Below are 13,565 nucleotides of genomic sequence, written 5' to 3'. Positions count from 1 at the left end.
ACAAGCCTCAGTTGTCTCCTCCAAATGGCAGCCTCTCGGCCCCTCCCTGGGCAACTTTCAGGGCAGTGGGCTCAGATCCACAGCAACTGCAGGGACAGCATGCCACCAGAGAGGTCTGCTGTGTTCAGCCAGGAGGCCAGGCCACAGTGGATGGGGCAGGGAGAGGCGGGGAGGGGGAAGGCTCCAGGCTGGCCGCTTCCCACCAACCTCTCATGGGCTTGCTTTGCACCCGGAGCCAGAGATGCAGCAAATGCCAGGCAGGGGGAGGTGGGCATGCAGGAAGAGGACCATCCATCTCCTCTGAGGACTAGGCCCTTGCCAGCACTAAGCTGGCCCCCAAGCCACACTTCCCACCCTCAGACTAGGTGGTCTCTGGGTGACTAGTAGGAACCATCTTCCTCCCTAGGCCCAGCCTGGTGACTCCACCCCAGCTGGGATTTGTGTCCCTCCAAGTTGGGGGAACTGTGTCTGGCAGGAACGTGGGACTCCAGCTCATGAGCACCACCCGCTGCCCACCCTCTCCACTGTCCAGCAGGGGCTAAGGCTGGGGAAGGGCACTGGTTACTCCCAATACCACAGCACATCCATGCTGGAACCCTGTCTAGAGGTGAGAATACTGAAGCCCAGAGAGGAAAACCGACTCCCCCAGGACACAGAGCAATTAGCCTGTGGAGGTGGAGAGGGTGTCCAGGAGTATAGTGGCAGGAGGCTGAGGCCAGCCCAGTGGTCCTTGCCTGGGAAGCCCCCTGTCTCCCACTCCCACACACTACCTCTGCCTGGCCTCAGGCTGCCACACCAAGTCTTTCGGACTGACCTACCTTCCCAGCCTTGCCTCCTGCCACTCCCTGCCACACACCTATACTCCACCCATTCCAAACCCCACTCCCTCACCTCCTTCCCCTCCCTGTGCCTTCACTGACCCTTGTTCCTGGTTGGAAGGCCCTTTCCTTTTTTCCCCACCCGACAAACTCTGGCTCATCCTTCAGTGTTCTTCCCAAGTCTTCCTCTCTAAGGTCTCTGACTCCCAGGTAGAGTTAAGAGCCACCTCCTCTATGTTCCCTGCACATCTAGGTTATTTGAATGAACAAATGCTTGGAGAAGCTAAGCCTGGAACCATGTGTTCCCCCATTTATCCTTTAGGCACTGAATGTCTGCTTTGTACCAGCTACAGATGAAAAGGAATGTGGTCCTCAAAGGAGAGAGACATGTGAACAAATGGGTGTCGCCTGTGCCCGGCAACTAACTGCAGAGGTGTGAGACACAGAGGGCACAGAGGCAGCAATCAGCTCCACCTCCAGGGGCGGTCAGACCATCACGGGATGTGAGCTTCACTGACCCTGCTCTGTACCATGCTATTTCCCAGTCAGATTCCCACTCACAGACCATCCCACCGGGTAGGGGTCAACTCCTGGGGCAGTGAGGCCTCACCGGGAGGGAAGCACAGAAGGCTGGACCACGGGGCTTCAGTGCCACAGGCTGATGAGGTCACCAGTTCCTCTGCACTGGACTCCCATTCAGAGCTTCTAGATACTCGAGCTACCTTGATTCTCTGTTCTCACCTGTCCTTTGAGGGTGCTGCCCCTTAGAATCACGAAAATAACAGGTAGCTCTAGATTTTGAGGAAAGGGCCTGATGCCCCTTAGGTAAAATCCTAATGGATTAAATTAGATGGATTGTAAATGAACTGAGATGCCCCTTATATCTCACCAGGTAACCTGGTGATTTAAGGCTCTGAAAAAAGGAAAGTCTGATCCACACAAAAACTTGAACACGAATGTTCAGAGCAGTGTTATTCATAACATCCAAAAGGCAGAAACAACCTAGATATCCATCTTTCAGGGCATGGATAAAGAAAAGGTGGAATATTATTCAACAATTTAAAAAAGTGAAGAGCCACTGCACACTGCAACATGGATGAGCCTTGAAAATGATACGCTAAGTGGAAGAAGCTAGTCACAAAAGGCCACAGACTGTATGACTCCATTTATATGAAATGTCCAGAACAGGCACAAACAGAGAGGCAGAAGGCAGATTACTGTTTACCTAGGGCTGGGGGGTGATGAAGGGAGGGAGGGGTGATGGCTAACGGGTCCAGGGGTTCTTTCTGTGGTGGTAAAAATGTTCTAAATTGATAGTGATGAGTATGTATGAAGATTACATGATCTATGAAGATACTAATGGCTACCAAATTACACACTTTACATGAGTGGATCACATGGTATATGAATTACATCCCAATAAAACTATTACCAAAAAAAGAGGTAAGCCTGGGGAGGAGTCTATGCCCCAGCCCCTCAAGAGAGGGTCACCACCTCCCCAAAGCCCACATGGCATAGCCCAATAAAGACTCTGACCTGCTTTGATGTGATTTTGTAGTCACCAAATTTCTTTCTTGAAACTATTTTAGTTTTCCAGGGGGAGGTGCTGAATAGCACACTTGTTTGGTCGACGGACCCATATATCAATTGGTAAATGACTAAATTAGCATTGAGGTTTGTCAGTTAGTGGGGTCTGCTAATTAGCATCTTATGACTTGGGTTGACATAAATAAGTTTTTGAGGGCAGTTACCCCAAGAAGCCCAGTCCTCAGCCATCCACTCTGATGATGTCTGTGACACACCAGTAGAATGAATAAGCCTGCTTCGCTTTCAAGAGTGACTTCTGGCCTCCAAGAGGCTGAGCTGCCGGCCAAAGGCCGGGGAAGGAAGACAGTCCAAGAAGAACCTCTGTCAGCTGCCTCCTATCCTGCCCTGGCTCACCTTGGGCTCAGGGCTGCAAACTGGCTATGCCACCCTGAGTGAGTGAGTGAGCAAACCCCTCTCTGGGCCATTCATTACCTGATGACAGGGGGACGAGAGCACAACCCGACATCTCCTGACAGCTAGTAGCTGTTCAGTGACTATATCTCAACCTGAGCATTTCCTGCTGAAATCATACACCAAGTTGCAGCAGACAGGTAAGGCGCTGGGAACAGAGAGTGCCCCCTGGTGGGCTGGGAGAGAGTTGGAACCACTGTGCAGCTGGGTGACTATCTTATCTGTTACTTAACCTTTCAGGGCCTTACTTTCCTTGTTGGTAAAACAAGAAGATTGGATCGGTGATTCCCTGAAGAACCTCAAAGATTAGAATGAGGATTTTATAAGTTACTTTTAATATTAAAAGTCAAAGTCAATGGAAATCAGGCATTAACCACCAAGATGCCATAAATACTTTCTAAAAGATCTATTTCTTTAAAAAATTAATCCTACTTTAATCACTATTTACTACTTGTTCATGTTTTCATTTCACATATATATATTTATCCATCCTTGATTGACCAAAAACAGTGGAGAAATTAATGACTGATCAATGCAATCTATTTATTATGTAGATCATGTAGTAACAATCTTTCAAAATAATGGGTTCATTAAGAAAAATGATCCAAACTGTCTTCAAAGTCTGGATCACTGCACAAAATGGTCTGTAAGGAGCCTTCTTTTCAAAATACTATCTCCAGGTGGGATGTCAATAAGCACAGGTGTACCAATGTGGCCAGGCATCCTCTCACAGGGCTTTGAACAGAGGCAGTTTCGCAGGGTGGGGAACCAACACCACAACCAGCATGAGGCTGTTTCCTTCATCCCTGCCCCAAAGTGAGAGGGAAGATCAGAAGTAAGATCACACAGGCTGAAGAGATCAGACTGTGATGGCTGAAGACAACAGGCTGGCCACCCAGCCAAGAAAAGTAACCTGTGTCCACAGGCCTTGGGATGAAAAGACACTGGGTTGTGGACAAGTTGTAAAATACAAAACCCAAATGTAAAATTCTCACCCCAAAGCACCATGCTCCTATGGAGTCTTGGCATAAGTATTTACTCAAGGTAATCTCGTGCGTGTTAACTGATCTTCCTTAGCTTCTTCACCAAAAGAAAAAGATTGTCAAATCCTATTATGTAAATAAAATATATCATGATAGCCATAACAATTTTTATTCACATGTTTAACCACATTCTATAAAAATTTTCTAAAGCAAAGTTTCCTAGTGTATGTTCCTTAGAACATCAGTTTCCTAGAATATTAATAGGTGTTTCATGGAAAAAAATCAATTCTGGAGGCAAATAAGTTTGGTACATGCTGAACAAAACCAAGTTAAACAGATTGCTGCAGAACTCCTCAGAACCCTTCATGTGTTAATATATATTTTCAAGAAGTGGGTGTAGTACATAGTTTTTAAACCTTATTTAACAATGGAATCCTCCCTTCCTAGAATATCTTATGGGGCTTCATGGTCCAAGAAAGACACTTTGGGAAGCTTGTCTTTAAACTCAGGAATCCGTATGGACATGAAAGTCGGGCAGCCCTCCTGAGCCTTTTTCTTCTCACCTATAAAAAGGACAATGATACCATCTTACATCTTACAAGCTCATAAAGCTGATATGAGACAATACACAAGGCCTGGACCTCAGTAGGCCCACAGCAAATGTTAGTTCTCCTCTAATGGAAAAAGTTTGAATGAGCCTGGAACCTTTTTTTTTTCAAACTAGTTTAAAAAAATTAATCATAACTACTAGAACAAAATTTTCTGTGGTCTCTGGAATTATCTGTAGAAGCTATTTGGTAACCACCTCAAAAGAGGGACAGCAGAGAGTCCCTTACCTCTGAGAGCCAGGGAACAGGCTTATTCCACTTCAGGTAGCTGCTGTTCCTGCGCCCACCTTGCTCAAAGTCTTGGTCCTGGCAGAAGAGTAAAGAATGAACTTGGTGGGGATATTAGGGTGAGAATAGGATTTGGGGCTCTTTGAAGGTGCCTGTGGGGAAGTAGTAGGTCACAAGACATAGCCCTAGCCCCTGGACGCTTACCAGCTTAAGGGGCATTCCCATTTATTATTCACACAGAATCCTGCAGGAATATACCTCCTTACAGTTTCATCAATGTATACTTCTGATGTTCTTTTACTTGCCTGAATTTTCTCAGTCTTCCCATGTGGAAAAAAAAAATGTTTTTCTAATGAGATCAGGCTCTCCTGAGGGCTGGGACCTTGCCTCCTTCTTCCTCTACATCCCCCAGGGCTCTGCCCAGATCTGTCACTTATTTGTCCTAACAAGTAGAAGCCCCTTGGGGATACCCCAACCCTTCCCTACCCTGCAGGTCCATGGGCTCAGTAGGGTTTCAGTACAGCCTTGGGGAATCCACGCCTGTTCTAGGCTAAGAGGCTAAACTTTAGGGCTCCAGAGTGAACTGGGCCCCAATACTCCTGATCCCCACCAAGGGCTGCTCCGGCCCTCCCAGGAACTGTTGGCCCAAGAAACCCTATAGGAAAAATGCTCTATTACAAATCTGTCCCCCAGCTGTCTGCAGGGAGGGGTGTCTACCTTGTCACCTCTGACCCTCAGGAGCGAGCATCTGAGATTATCACTAAGGTACTAGCCAAGTCCTCATGCCAGCAAGAGGTGGAACATGCTGGTCCTGCCTCAAGCCCCCTGCTACCATTGGAGATGGAGGCCCCAGGCCCGGAGCCTTTCAGACATGGGCATGTCGATCTATGGGACGAAGGCTTTGAGGAGAGTGGCACAGACCTTCTGCCCACCCAGCTAGGAAATCCTCTGATGCCACACTGCCCTTCAGGGACTCTTTCCCCTCTGCCTCTCTCACCACAAGAGAGGTGTCCCTGAAGGCTCGAGGGGCAGAGGCCGTTGGGGACCCCGGCTGACATCCTAGCACGGAGAAAGGGCTGCGCTGCCACGTACGTACCTTGAGGCCCAGTCTCTGGGGATGGTAGAATTGGAGATGTGGACCCACAGCTGGAATGTTCCTGTTGGCCAAAGCTTTGGCCAGTTCTCTCCAGCTGCCATACCCTGTGGAAGGGAAGGGGAGGAACAAGGTCAGCATGACCTGAAGGCCTTATCCATCTGTAGGAGTTAGGGGGAATAATAGAAGTAATTACTTTCGTGTCTGCCATCCTTCTTCATAGAGTGGGCATGATATGGGGTAGGGGTTGGATTGGGAGATAGTTACCACCTTGGCCAAGGTCACCAGGGCAGAGAGGGAAGGAGCTCTTCCCTCATCACAGGCCAGGTTAAACTGGAGCACTGCCCTTCCACAGGTAACCCCCCACAGGTAACCCCCCATGAGCTGACCTTCCCTGGTTGCCTCTTAGAGTTGATTTCTCCCAGAAGCCACTACGGGAAAATGGTTGTGAAAGGCCGTGAAACTCAGCCTTCTCTGGCCCAACGTCCCTTTCCAGCTCAGCACCTCTCCCTGGAGCCCAGGGAGACAGTAGGGCTGTCTAGCTGGAGGGGAGGCCCTCCCCACTGCTCACCATTATGGCTGGGTCGCTGGATGGAACCAGAGCTGGGAGAGGCAGGAAGGGTGGGCCAGAACTTGGTGTGTGTCAAGCAAATTCAGAAACTGCTGGAGATGTGAGTTTAGTGGCCTAGCTGTTCCTGAATTGATCTGCAGGGTGTGAGTAACAGCTGATCTCTGCACTCTGAAGGTTCTGGAACTGGCTGGCCTGCCCACATATGGGAGGGCTATATAAGCCAAACCATAGTGAGAATATAGAGGGGTGGGAAACTTCTGGGGTATACAGATGCATCCATAACCAAGGGGCTAGGAGCTGTGCTGAGGGTGTGGGGAGGAGGATCAGGGTTCTGCAGTCAGCACCACTAGTCACTGGGGGCCCAGAGACCCATGTCAAGACCACACAGGCCTGACTGTCAGACTTTGAATATGTGGAACAAACTGCTGTGGCCATAAGCCTGAGTCAGAGATTATCAAGAGTCAGAAGGGGCTTTCAAGATCATCTAGTCCTCCTCTCAGATGAGGAAAATGGGACCCCAGCTGGTCAATGGCCTACTGGGGCTCCCCTAGCTGGCAGTGCAGAGCTAAGACTAGAACCAAGCATCCAAGAGACGTCCACTGTGCTGCTTCCTCCTCTCCTGTGGCTTTGTCTGGTGCCCCCAGGCACTGGGTGGACGCTGCACAACAGGAGTGAGACTGACAGCCACTGACCCTGGGAGGCCACAGACACAGGTGTCCTAGGGCCACCTCTGTAATCACTGGTGGAGACACAGACAGCCCACCAGACACAGAGGGAAGGGCACAGCCACAGATGTGGGCCCGTGGAAGGTGAATGCCAACACCTTCCATGAGTGTTTATGCAGCTGACCCTTGGAGGGGCGGCAGGACTGGGGGGCTTTTCTTACATAGTTATGTTTTGTTGGCCCTTCAGCATCTACTGAGCACCTCACAGGCACAATCTCTTTGGAGCCTTTTAATAATCGTGTGAGAGAGCCCAGGTCTGATTACCCCCATTTTACAGATGGGGATAGAGAAGCTCAAAGTTTGAGGTCACTGAGTTAGTCGTTTTGAAGCCAGAATCAGAGCAGAGTCTCTTGCACGTGCGAGCCGAGCGTTTTCTCATTCGGCCCATATTCCCTCCTGTGGGCACTTTCTGGCATGGATTTTGAGGGGTGCCGGGCATGAGGGCTCCGCTGGGGATCTGTGCCTTTGGGCTCTGCACAGACATCAAGCCTTGGCTCAGGTTATGCTTGTAGGGACCTCTGCAGGTCGTCCCCTGCCATCAAGGCCTCTCCTGTTTCCATGGTTGGCCAGTGGGCAGTCACAAAAAGGTCAGGCTAGTTCGGGGTGGAGGGATGTTCTAGGAAGCAGAATGCTGGACCAGTGACTTGAGGTGAGGACACGGCAGAGGGAGAAAGAGAAGCAATGTTCCCAGGCCCATACGTTGCACTTTTGGATGAGCTCAGAGGAAAGCTTGCACTTTTGGATGAGCTCAGAGGAAAGCAGACACAACTAATGCCAGAGCCCTGTCCCCTCCCAAGCCTGAGGAGCTGTTGACTAGTGGCCGGGAGTCGGGTGGGGGCCTTGGGTGCCTGGCTGACAGGTGAGTCACACTGTGGGGAGGGGGAGGACAGGCCCTGTCTTGCTTCTGCCTCTGAGTGATTGATGGGTCATCTCTTCCTTGATTAAAAATCTACTTCTAGACCAAGTTGTGAGGAAATAATAAACACGTGTCTCCCCTGTCGGTGGGGCTTACAGTGTGGCCCCGGGACACATTCTACCTCAGAGAGTTGCTTTCAGCTCCAGCCAAATCCGTTGACTCCTGGACGTCACTCGGCAGGTGAGACCACATACTCGGGGTCAGTGAGCCATTCCCGTGGCTTTCCAGCGGGCCTTGTCCTGGCATTTGCAGGGAAGTGACAGACTCCCTCCTTGGCCACAGGTTCCTCCCAGCCCTCCTCCTGTCAATTAGGCTTCGCCCTAGTGCTGTGTCCGGCCTAGTCTTTAGGAAAAATTCTAAGTCTGTTTAGCCAGAACCACCCCACCCTTAATATCTGATCACCCTTGACATCGATCATCCTCATCTACCACCCTTGATGGTCTGCCTTCAGCAAGATTTCTGCCAGGCCAGTAGAGCACAAATTCCCCCTAGCCTTGATGTCTCCTCTTAGTAATTTTCCATTCACTAACCCCCCACCTGCTTGCTGCCTCTAAATCCCCAGCTGTCTCTGCTGTATTTGGAATTGAGCTTAATTCCAATACGAAGTTTCTTTCCCACACTGGGACATACTGAATAAAATCTGCCTTTATCAGCTTTATCTAGTGTCTGGTTCTATTTCTCTTTAAAAGAAGGTAAGCGGTGGTTCTCTCAGCAAACAAGGACAAATCACTGTAGGGGAGGGGGACTCAGGGAGGTCCAATCTGACCAGGCCCTGCCCCCGGGTCATAGGTGAGTCTGGATGGCTTTGAGATGCCTGGAGCCAGGACAGTGAAATACCCAGGCTTATTACGGAGCAGGAAATGCCCTCTGCAGACTTAGCAACATAGCAAGGCTTTGGAGCCAGAAAGGCCTAACTGTGTGCACAGTTTATACACGGCGCCTGCTCGAGCAAATGACCTCTTCAGCCTTGCTTTCTCCACCCAGACGGTGGGGTCAAAAACAGCTGCCTCTTAAGACTACTATGAGGATTGAATGGTGTGTGTCAGACCTAGTGTGGCGTCTTCACACAGTAAGTCCTCAGTAAGTATTCCATCCTCAGTGGGTTGGGGGTTTTGGATTCAGGAGTCGGAAGATGTGAGTTCCAAGCCCTTTAGAATTTTGAGCACTGCCAAATGGCCAGGAGCTCTCTTCTCACTGTGCTCATGGACCAGAGATGTGAGCAGACCATGGGCCGGTGCTGACTCCGTGGTGGCAGAGCCCTAGGACCACACTTTTCCTCTCCGTCTCATGGGAACTGCTTCCTGCTCCCCCACCCATCCCCCCATTAATAGTCACTGAGTGCACAACAGGTGTCAGACACCGGGCTGGGCACTTAGCCCATCCTCTTCCCCTGCCTTAGCCTCTATATTGACCCTGCCAGCAGGCGCCCAGGCATTGCTTAGCCCCCTGGGTGCTCAGCTAAAGAATGTGCTGACGTGACTACTGACACCTGTCACTTGCCCTCTGCTCGGGAACTCCCCCTGCTCCTGGCCAGACCTCTCCTCCTAGGCTGCCAGCTGCCAGGGCTGTTTCTCCTGCAACAGGTGTCATATTTGTGCCAGGAGACAGACACCCCAATCTCAGGTGACAGATAAAGCACCACCATGGGCCTCATATATTGCCCTCACAAAGCTGGGCTATCAGGTTCACCAACAGGAATGTTGCCAACACCCCGCCTGTGGGCAATGCAGGCTCTGCAAAGGCCCGGAGATGAATATGTTGGCTCTTCGGTGAAAATGTGGCATCCGTACATCCCTTGGTGCTTTTCTTCAAAGACTCTTACATGTATTATTTCACTGTATCCCGGCAACCTCCCCGTGGACTACTGTCGTCTCCATTTTAGAGATGGAGAAACAGATACAGAGAGGTGAAACCACCAACCCAAGGTCACACAGTGAATAAGATAATCCATGGAAAGGATGTAGTGCCAGGAACATAATAAGCAATTATCACACTGAAGCCTATTATTTAACTATTAGTCACAATGCTACAGGTCTGAAACCTGAATTCACTTCTTCTGGCCTCCAGTTTGATTCTCTTGCTGATATGTCATGTGGTCAACAAGGAGAACTTACAGAAGAAAGGAAGTCACTCAGTGCTCAGGCAGATTTTGGATAGATTTTGAAGGTACAGCTGACTTGCTGAAGGACTTGCTGATGGACTGGATATGGGGACAGGAATCTATGATTTGAAGACTTCTGACCTGGGCAGTTGAAGCCTGGAGATGCCATTCACTAAGATGTGGTGTCAACAGGAGAGGTGTTTCTGAGAGTCATGCCTGAGAGAGAAGTGGAAACACTGAGGGACAAGCCGGGGGGGTCACTTCCAGCAGGCAGAGGCCATGGAAATAGCATTTCTGAAGCTCTATCTCCAGTCCTGGGGCTAGGCTCCCCTGGAAAGGGCTAGCACCTTCCCTGAACTGAAACACTTTGTATGAGGGGAAGGACTGACCCCTCCAGGGCCACAGGAAGATGGGGCTGAAAGGGGCACCTAGGAGGGCTGGTCCCATAGGTGCCACCAGATGGGAAGGAAGCAAAGACCCTGGGTGAATGCAGACAATTTGCTAAGGAAGCCCAGCCCTGTGCAGAGAAAAGGTGATGAAATCCAGAGGAGCTGAGCAGAGATGGAGCCCTCACCCCACAGGAAGTCGTCCAGGGAGCAGAAGGTCATGGCCTCAGCACACAGGTTCACAAGTGCCAGAAGCCAGCACAGAGTTCTGGGACGAAAGGCAAGGCTGTGGCTCTGACCTTGGTGTGTACTTGAGGGCTAGTCACATGTCCTCAGCTGAACAGAGCTACTGTGACTGGCAGCCTGTGGGCCTGGACCCCACTAGAGACCTGAGGTGGCACAGTCAGGGTTGAAGCCAGGGACTCCACCTGGAGGGAAGTCTCTAGGGCCAACCCAGAGCTCCAGTGGCAAAAACAAGGTTGATTGGCTTAACTTTTCCTTTCTACCCCAGGGCACCCCAGAGAACTTGATGCAAGAGGAATTATTATCAATGTGATCTTAACAGTTAACATTTCTGTGTCAGGCATTTATTTATTTATTTACTTATTTACTTATTTATATGCATATTAAATGAAATACATATTTTATTTAATACAACAACCCTTCAGGAAAATAAGCATTAGAGGTTAACAATCTTGCTGAAAGTCACAGAGGTGGTAAGTGACAGAGGCCAGTACTTGAACCCAGGACATGCCTGTGTCCTCAGCTCCATTACCCACTACAGAACATTTGAGCATTTCCATCCACCTCTACCATCACCATGGTTACCGCCTGGTGTCAGATGCTCACAGCTTGTCCCAACCCCAGCCTCCCCAGTGACCTCCCACTTGGCCCCCCACATCTGCCACTGGCTCTCCGCCAGACTCTTTCCTTGCTCTCTGTGATTTGGTTACTAACACCTTTCCACATAGGCCAAAGAAAAGCAAGAGGGAGTGTGGAGACCCAAATATCCTGCAACAGCTGAAACACTGGACAGGAAAACATGCGCACGTTCGCCTGCCACCCTCTTCCTGGCTTTCCCCTCTCCTCTCAGTGCCAAGGTGAACAGGCCCGCAGGCGGCCGTGAGCAGGGGAATGAGGAGCACGTTCAGCAGGTAGCGATGGGCCCTGACGGCCTCTGCCCCCACCCTCAAGCTGCTGCTGCTCAGCGCGGGCCTCAGGATCCAGATCAGCCAGCTGCTCCCCGAGTGACCTGCCAAGCCAGCACCTGTGCGGCTTTGCCAGCTGTGGCTGCCTGCAGGCCCAGGCTTGCCAGCGAGATGCAGGGGACTGTGCCTGCTGCCTTGCTGGGTGCCGCCTAGAGGCCCAGAAGCCCCTCAGGGCCGTGCTGGGCTTGTGTATTTCAGCCTGCGGTCAGTGTGCTCCTGCTTGCCCAGACGTCTGGATTCAAGCAGGAGACTGCGAGGGGGCAGACGAGTGGGAGAAAGGAGAGGGCAAGGCAGCTCTCACCTCCACTGCCGCTGCTCTGGGAAAGTGGGGTCTGTCTGCACACAGCCCGGCTGGTAACTCCCCCTTCCCCAAGCCTTGGGTTTCATCAGTGGAGGCCGTGGAAGGTTTGGCCAGTTCCCAAAGGCACCTCTAGGATATAGTCATCACCACAAAAAACAAAAGAAACCTGCAACACTTAAGGTCCCATTTATCCCGGGACAATTACAGCCACATGCACTGTTCTGTCTAAGGGGAATTCTGACTGAAGACCCTTGATGAAACGGTCTCAGGAAAATCTAGAGGTCACGAGGGCCAGGATTTCTCCAACTGGCCCGAGCCCACTGAAGAGGTGCTTTAATCCTCCAGTGGAATGAGACAGGACCACCTGGGGGTTTCTGGGATCTCTCAGATTGCAACTGACTTTCCTGAACCCTCTTGGCTTGTCTTTTCCAAGCTTCTTGCTGGACCAGGACACAAGCTTCTGATCGTGGAGGGAGATGTGGGAAGTCCTTTCCCTTCCTGGAGTCTTTCAGAGGAAGTTCCACGGTGGGCAAGAGTAAGCAGTGAGCATGTTGGGAGACTGAATAAATGAAGCAATGAACCAACCCATCACTGGGCATTTACTGAGCACTGGTTGTACACCTAGAACTCTGCTAACTGCTGCAATAGACAGAAAGGTGCAAACTGAGATGCTCAGCCCGATCCAGTCCCACTTAAGGCAGACATCATGGCCAGTTGAATGGACCAACGTCTCTGTGGACTCATGTGTGTGCCTTGGCACTGGCTCCCATGCCTACACGCAGGGCACGCATGAGCCAGTTCTGCTTTATGCAGACAGATGCATACTGGACAGGCAGGTTAACTGTATGCTACTAATGTGCTGTGGCTCAGTAAGTTTGCAGGCTTGCAGGAATCTCAGACAAAATGCTCTACAAACATTTTCTGGGATAAGGGAATTGGCCTTAAGGTCCCAACGAGTTTAGGAGAAGTGACACATATACAGAAAAACCTTGGTTCTGTGACATGACAATGGAGTCGTTTCAGAAGGGAATCACCAGGACCACCCGGAGACCCGGCCACGGCCATGGAAGCTCTGAAGCTTTGCAGCCACCCGGGCAATAGCCGAGCAGCTGGTCAGAAGCCCATGCTCTTCCTTCCCTTCCTTTTAGGAAGGAGGGAGCAGTGGAGGCCCAGATCCCAAGAACTCTCTTTTCTGAATGGGTGACTCCAGGGGGGTTTGACTTGAGGGGCGTGGGTTTCCATAGTTAGAGTTCTTGGAGGACCTTCAGGGACAGAAAGTGTCACAGAAAGAAAGAATAAAACTAGAAGGAAAAAAAACACAGCCCAGATAAAAGACTAGGAAGGGAGAAGAGTGCAGTCTGGGGATGTGGCTTTGAAAAAGAGGAGAGGAAGCATCCTCTAGGCAGCTAGAGATACAAAAGGTGAGGAGCGGCGAATATTTAATAATAACTATGTTAATTACGAGACTGTGAGGTGACTATAGTAACATGCCAAGAGAACATGTGGGGAGGGGAATGGCACTGTTCACAAAGCCATCCTCCATGCAGTAACCCACCTAGCCACAAATGAGTTAGGACCATGTGCGTTCAACAGGGCATGTGCCCAGGCCGGCCTGTTTGCTAAGCACTT

At 50.6% G+C, this 13,565-nt stretch overlaps 1 protein-coding gene across 1 annotated transcript in view; it reads right to left on the bottom strand.

Moving 5' to 3' along the window:
* B4GALNT3 (beta-1,4-N-acetyl-galactosaminyltransferase 3) overlaps nucleotides 1-13,565 on the bottom strand; it is a 93,337-nt gene that overhangs the window by 17,622 nt on the left and 62,150 nt on the right. Inside the window, exons 2-3 of the mRNA XM_017643955.3 lie at nucleotides 5,732-5,835; nucleotides 4,636-4,713 (exon numbers count right to left, since the gene is read on the bottom strand). Of these exons, the coding sequence (XP_017499444.2) occupies nucleotides 4,636-4,713; nucleotides 5,732-5,835 (182 nt within the window). The remainder of the gene's footprint in view (nucleotides 1-4,635; nucleotides 4,714-5,731; nucleotides 5,836-13,565) is intronic.

Source organism: Manis javanica, chromosome 15 (assembly GCF_040802235.1).
Source record: "Manis javanica isolate MJ-LG chromosome 15, MJ_LKY, whole genome shotgun sequence".
Classification (NCBI taxonomy): domain Eukaryota; kingdom Metazoa; phylum Chordata; class Mammalia; order Pholidota; family Manidae; genus Manis; species Manis javanica.
The sequence above is the reverse complement of the archived record's forward strand: the minus strand, read 5'-3'. Positions and strand labels throughout refer to the sequence as shown.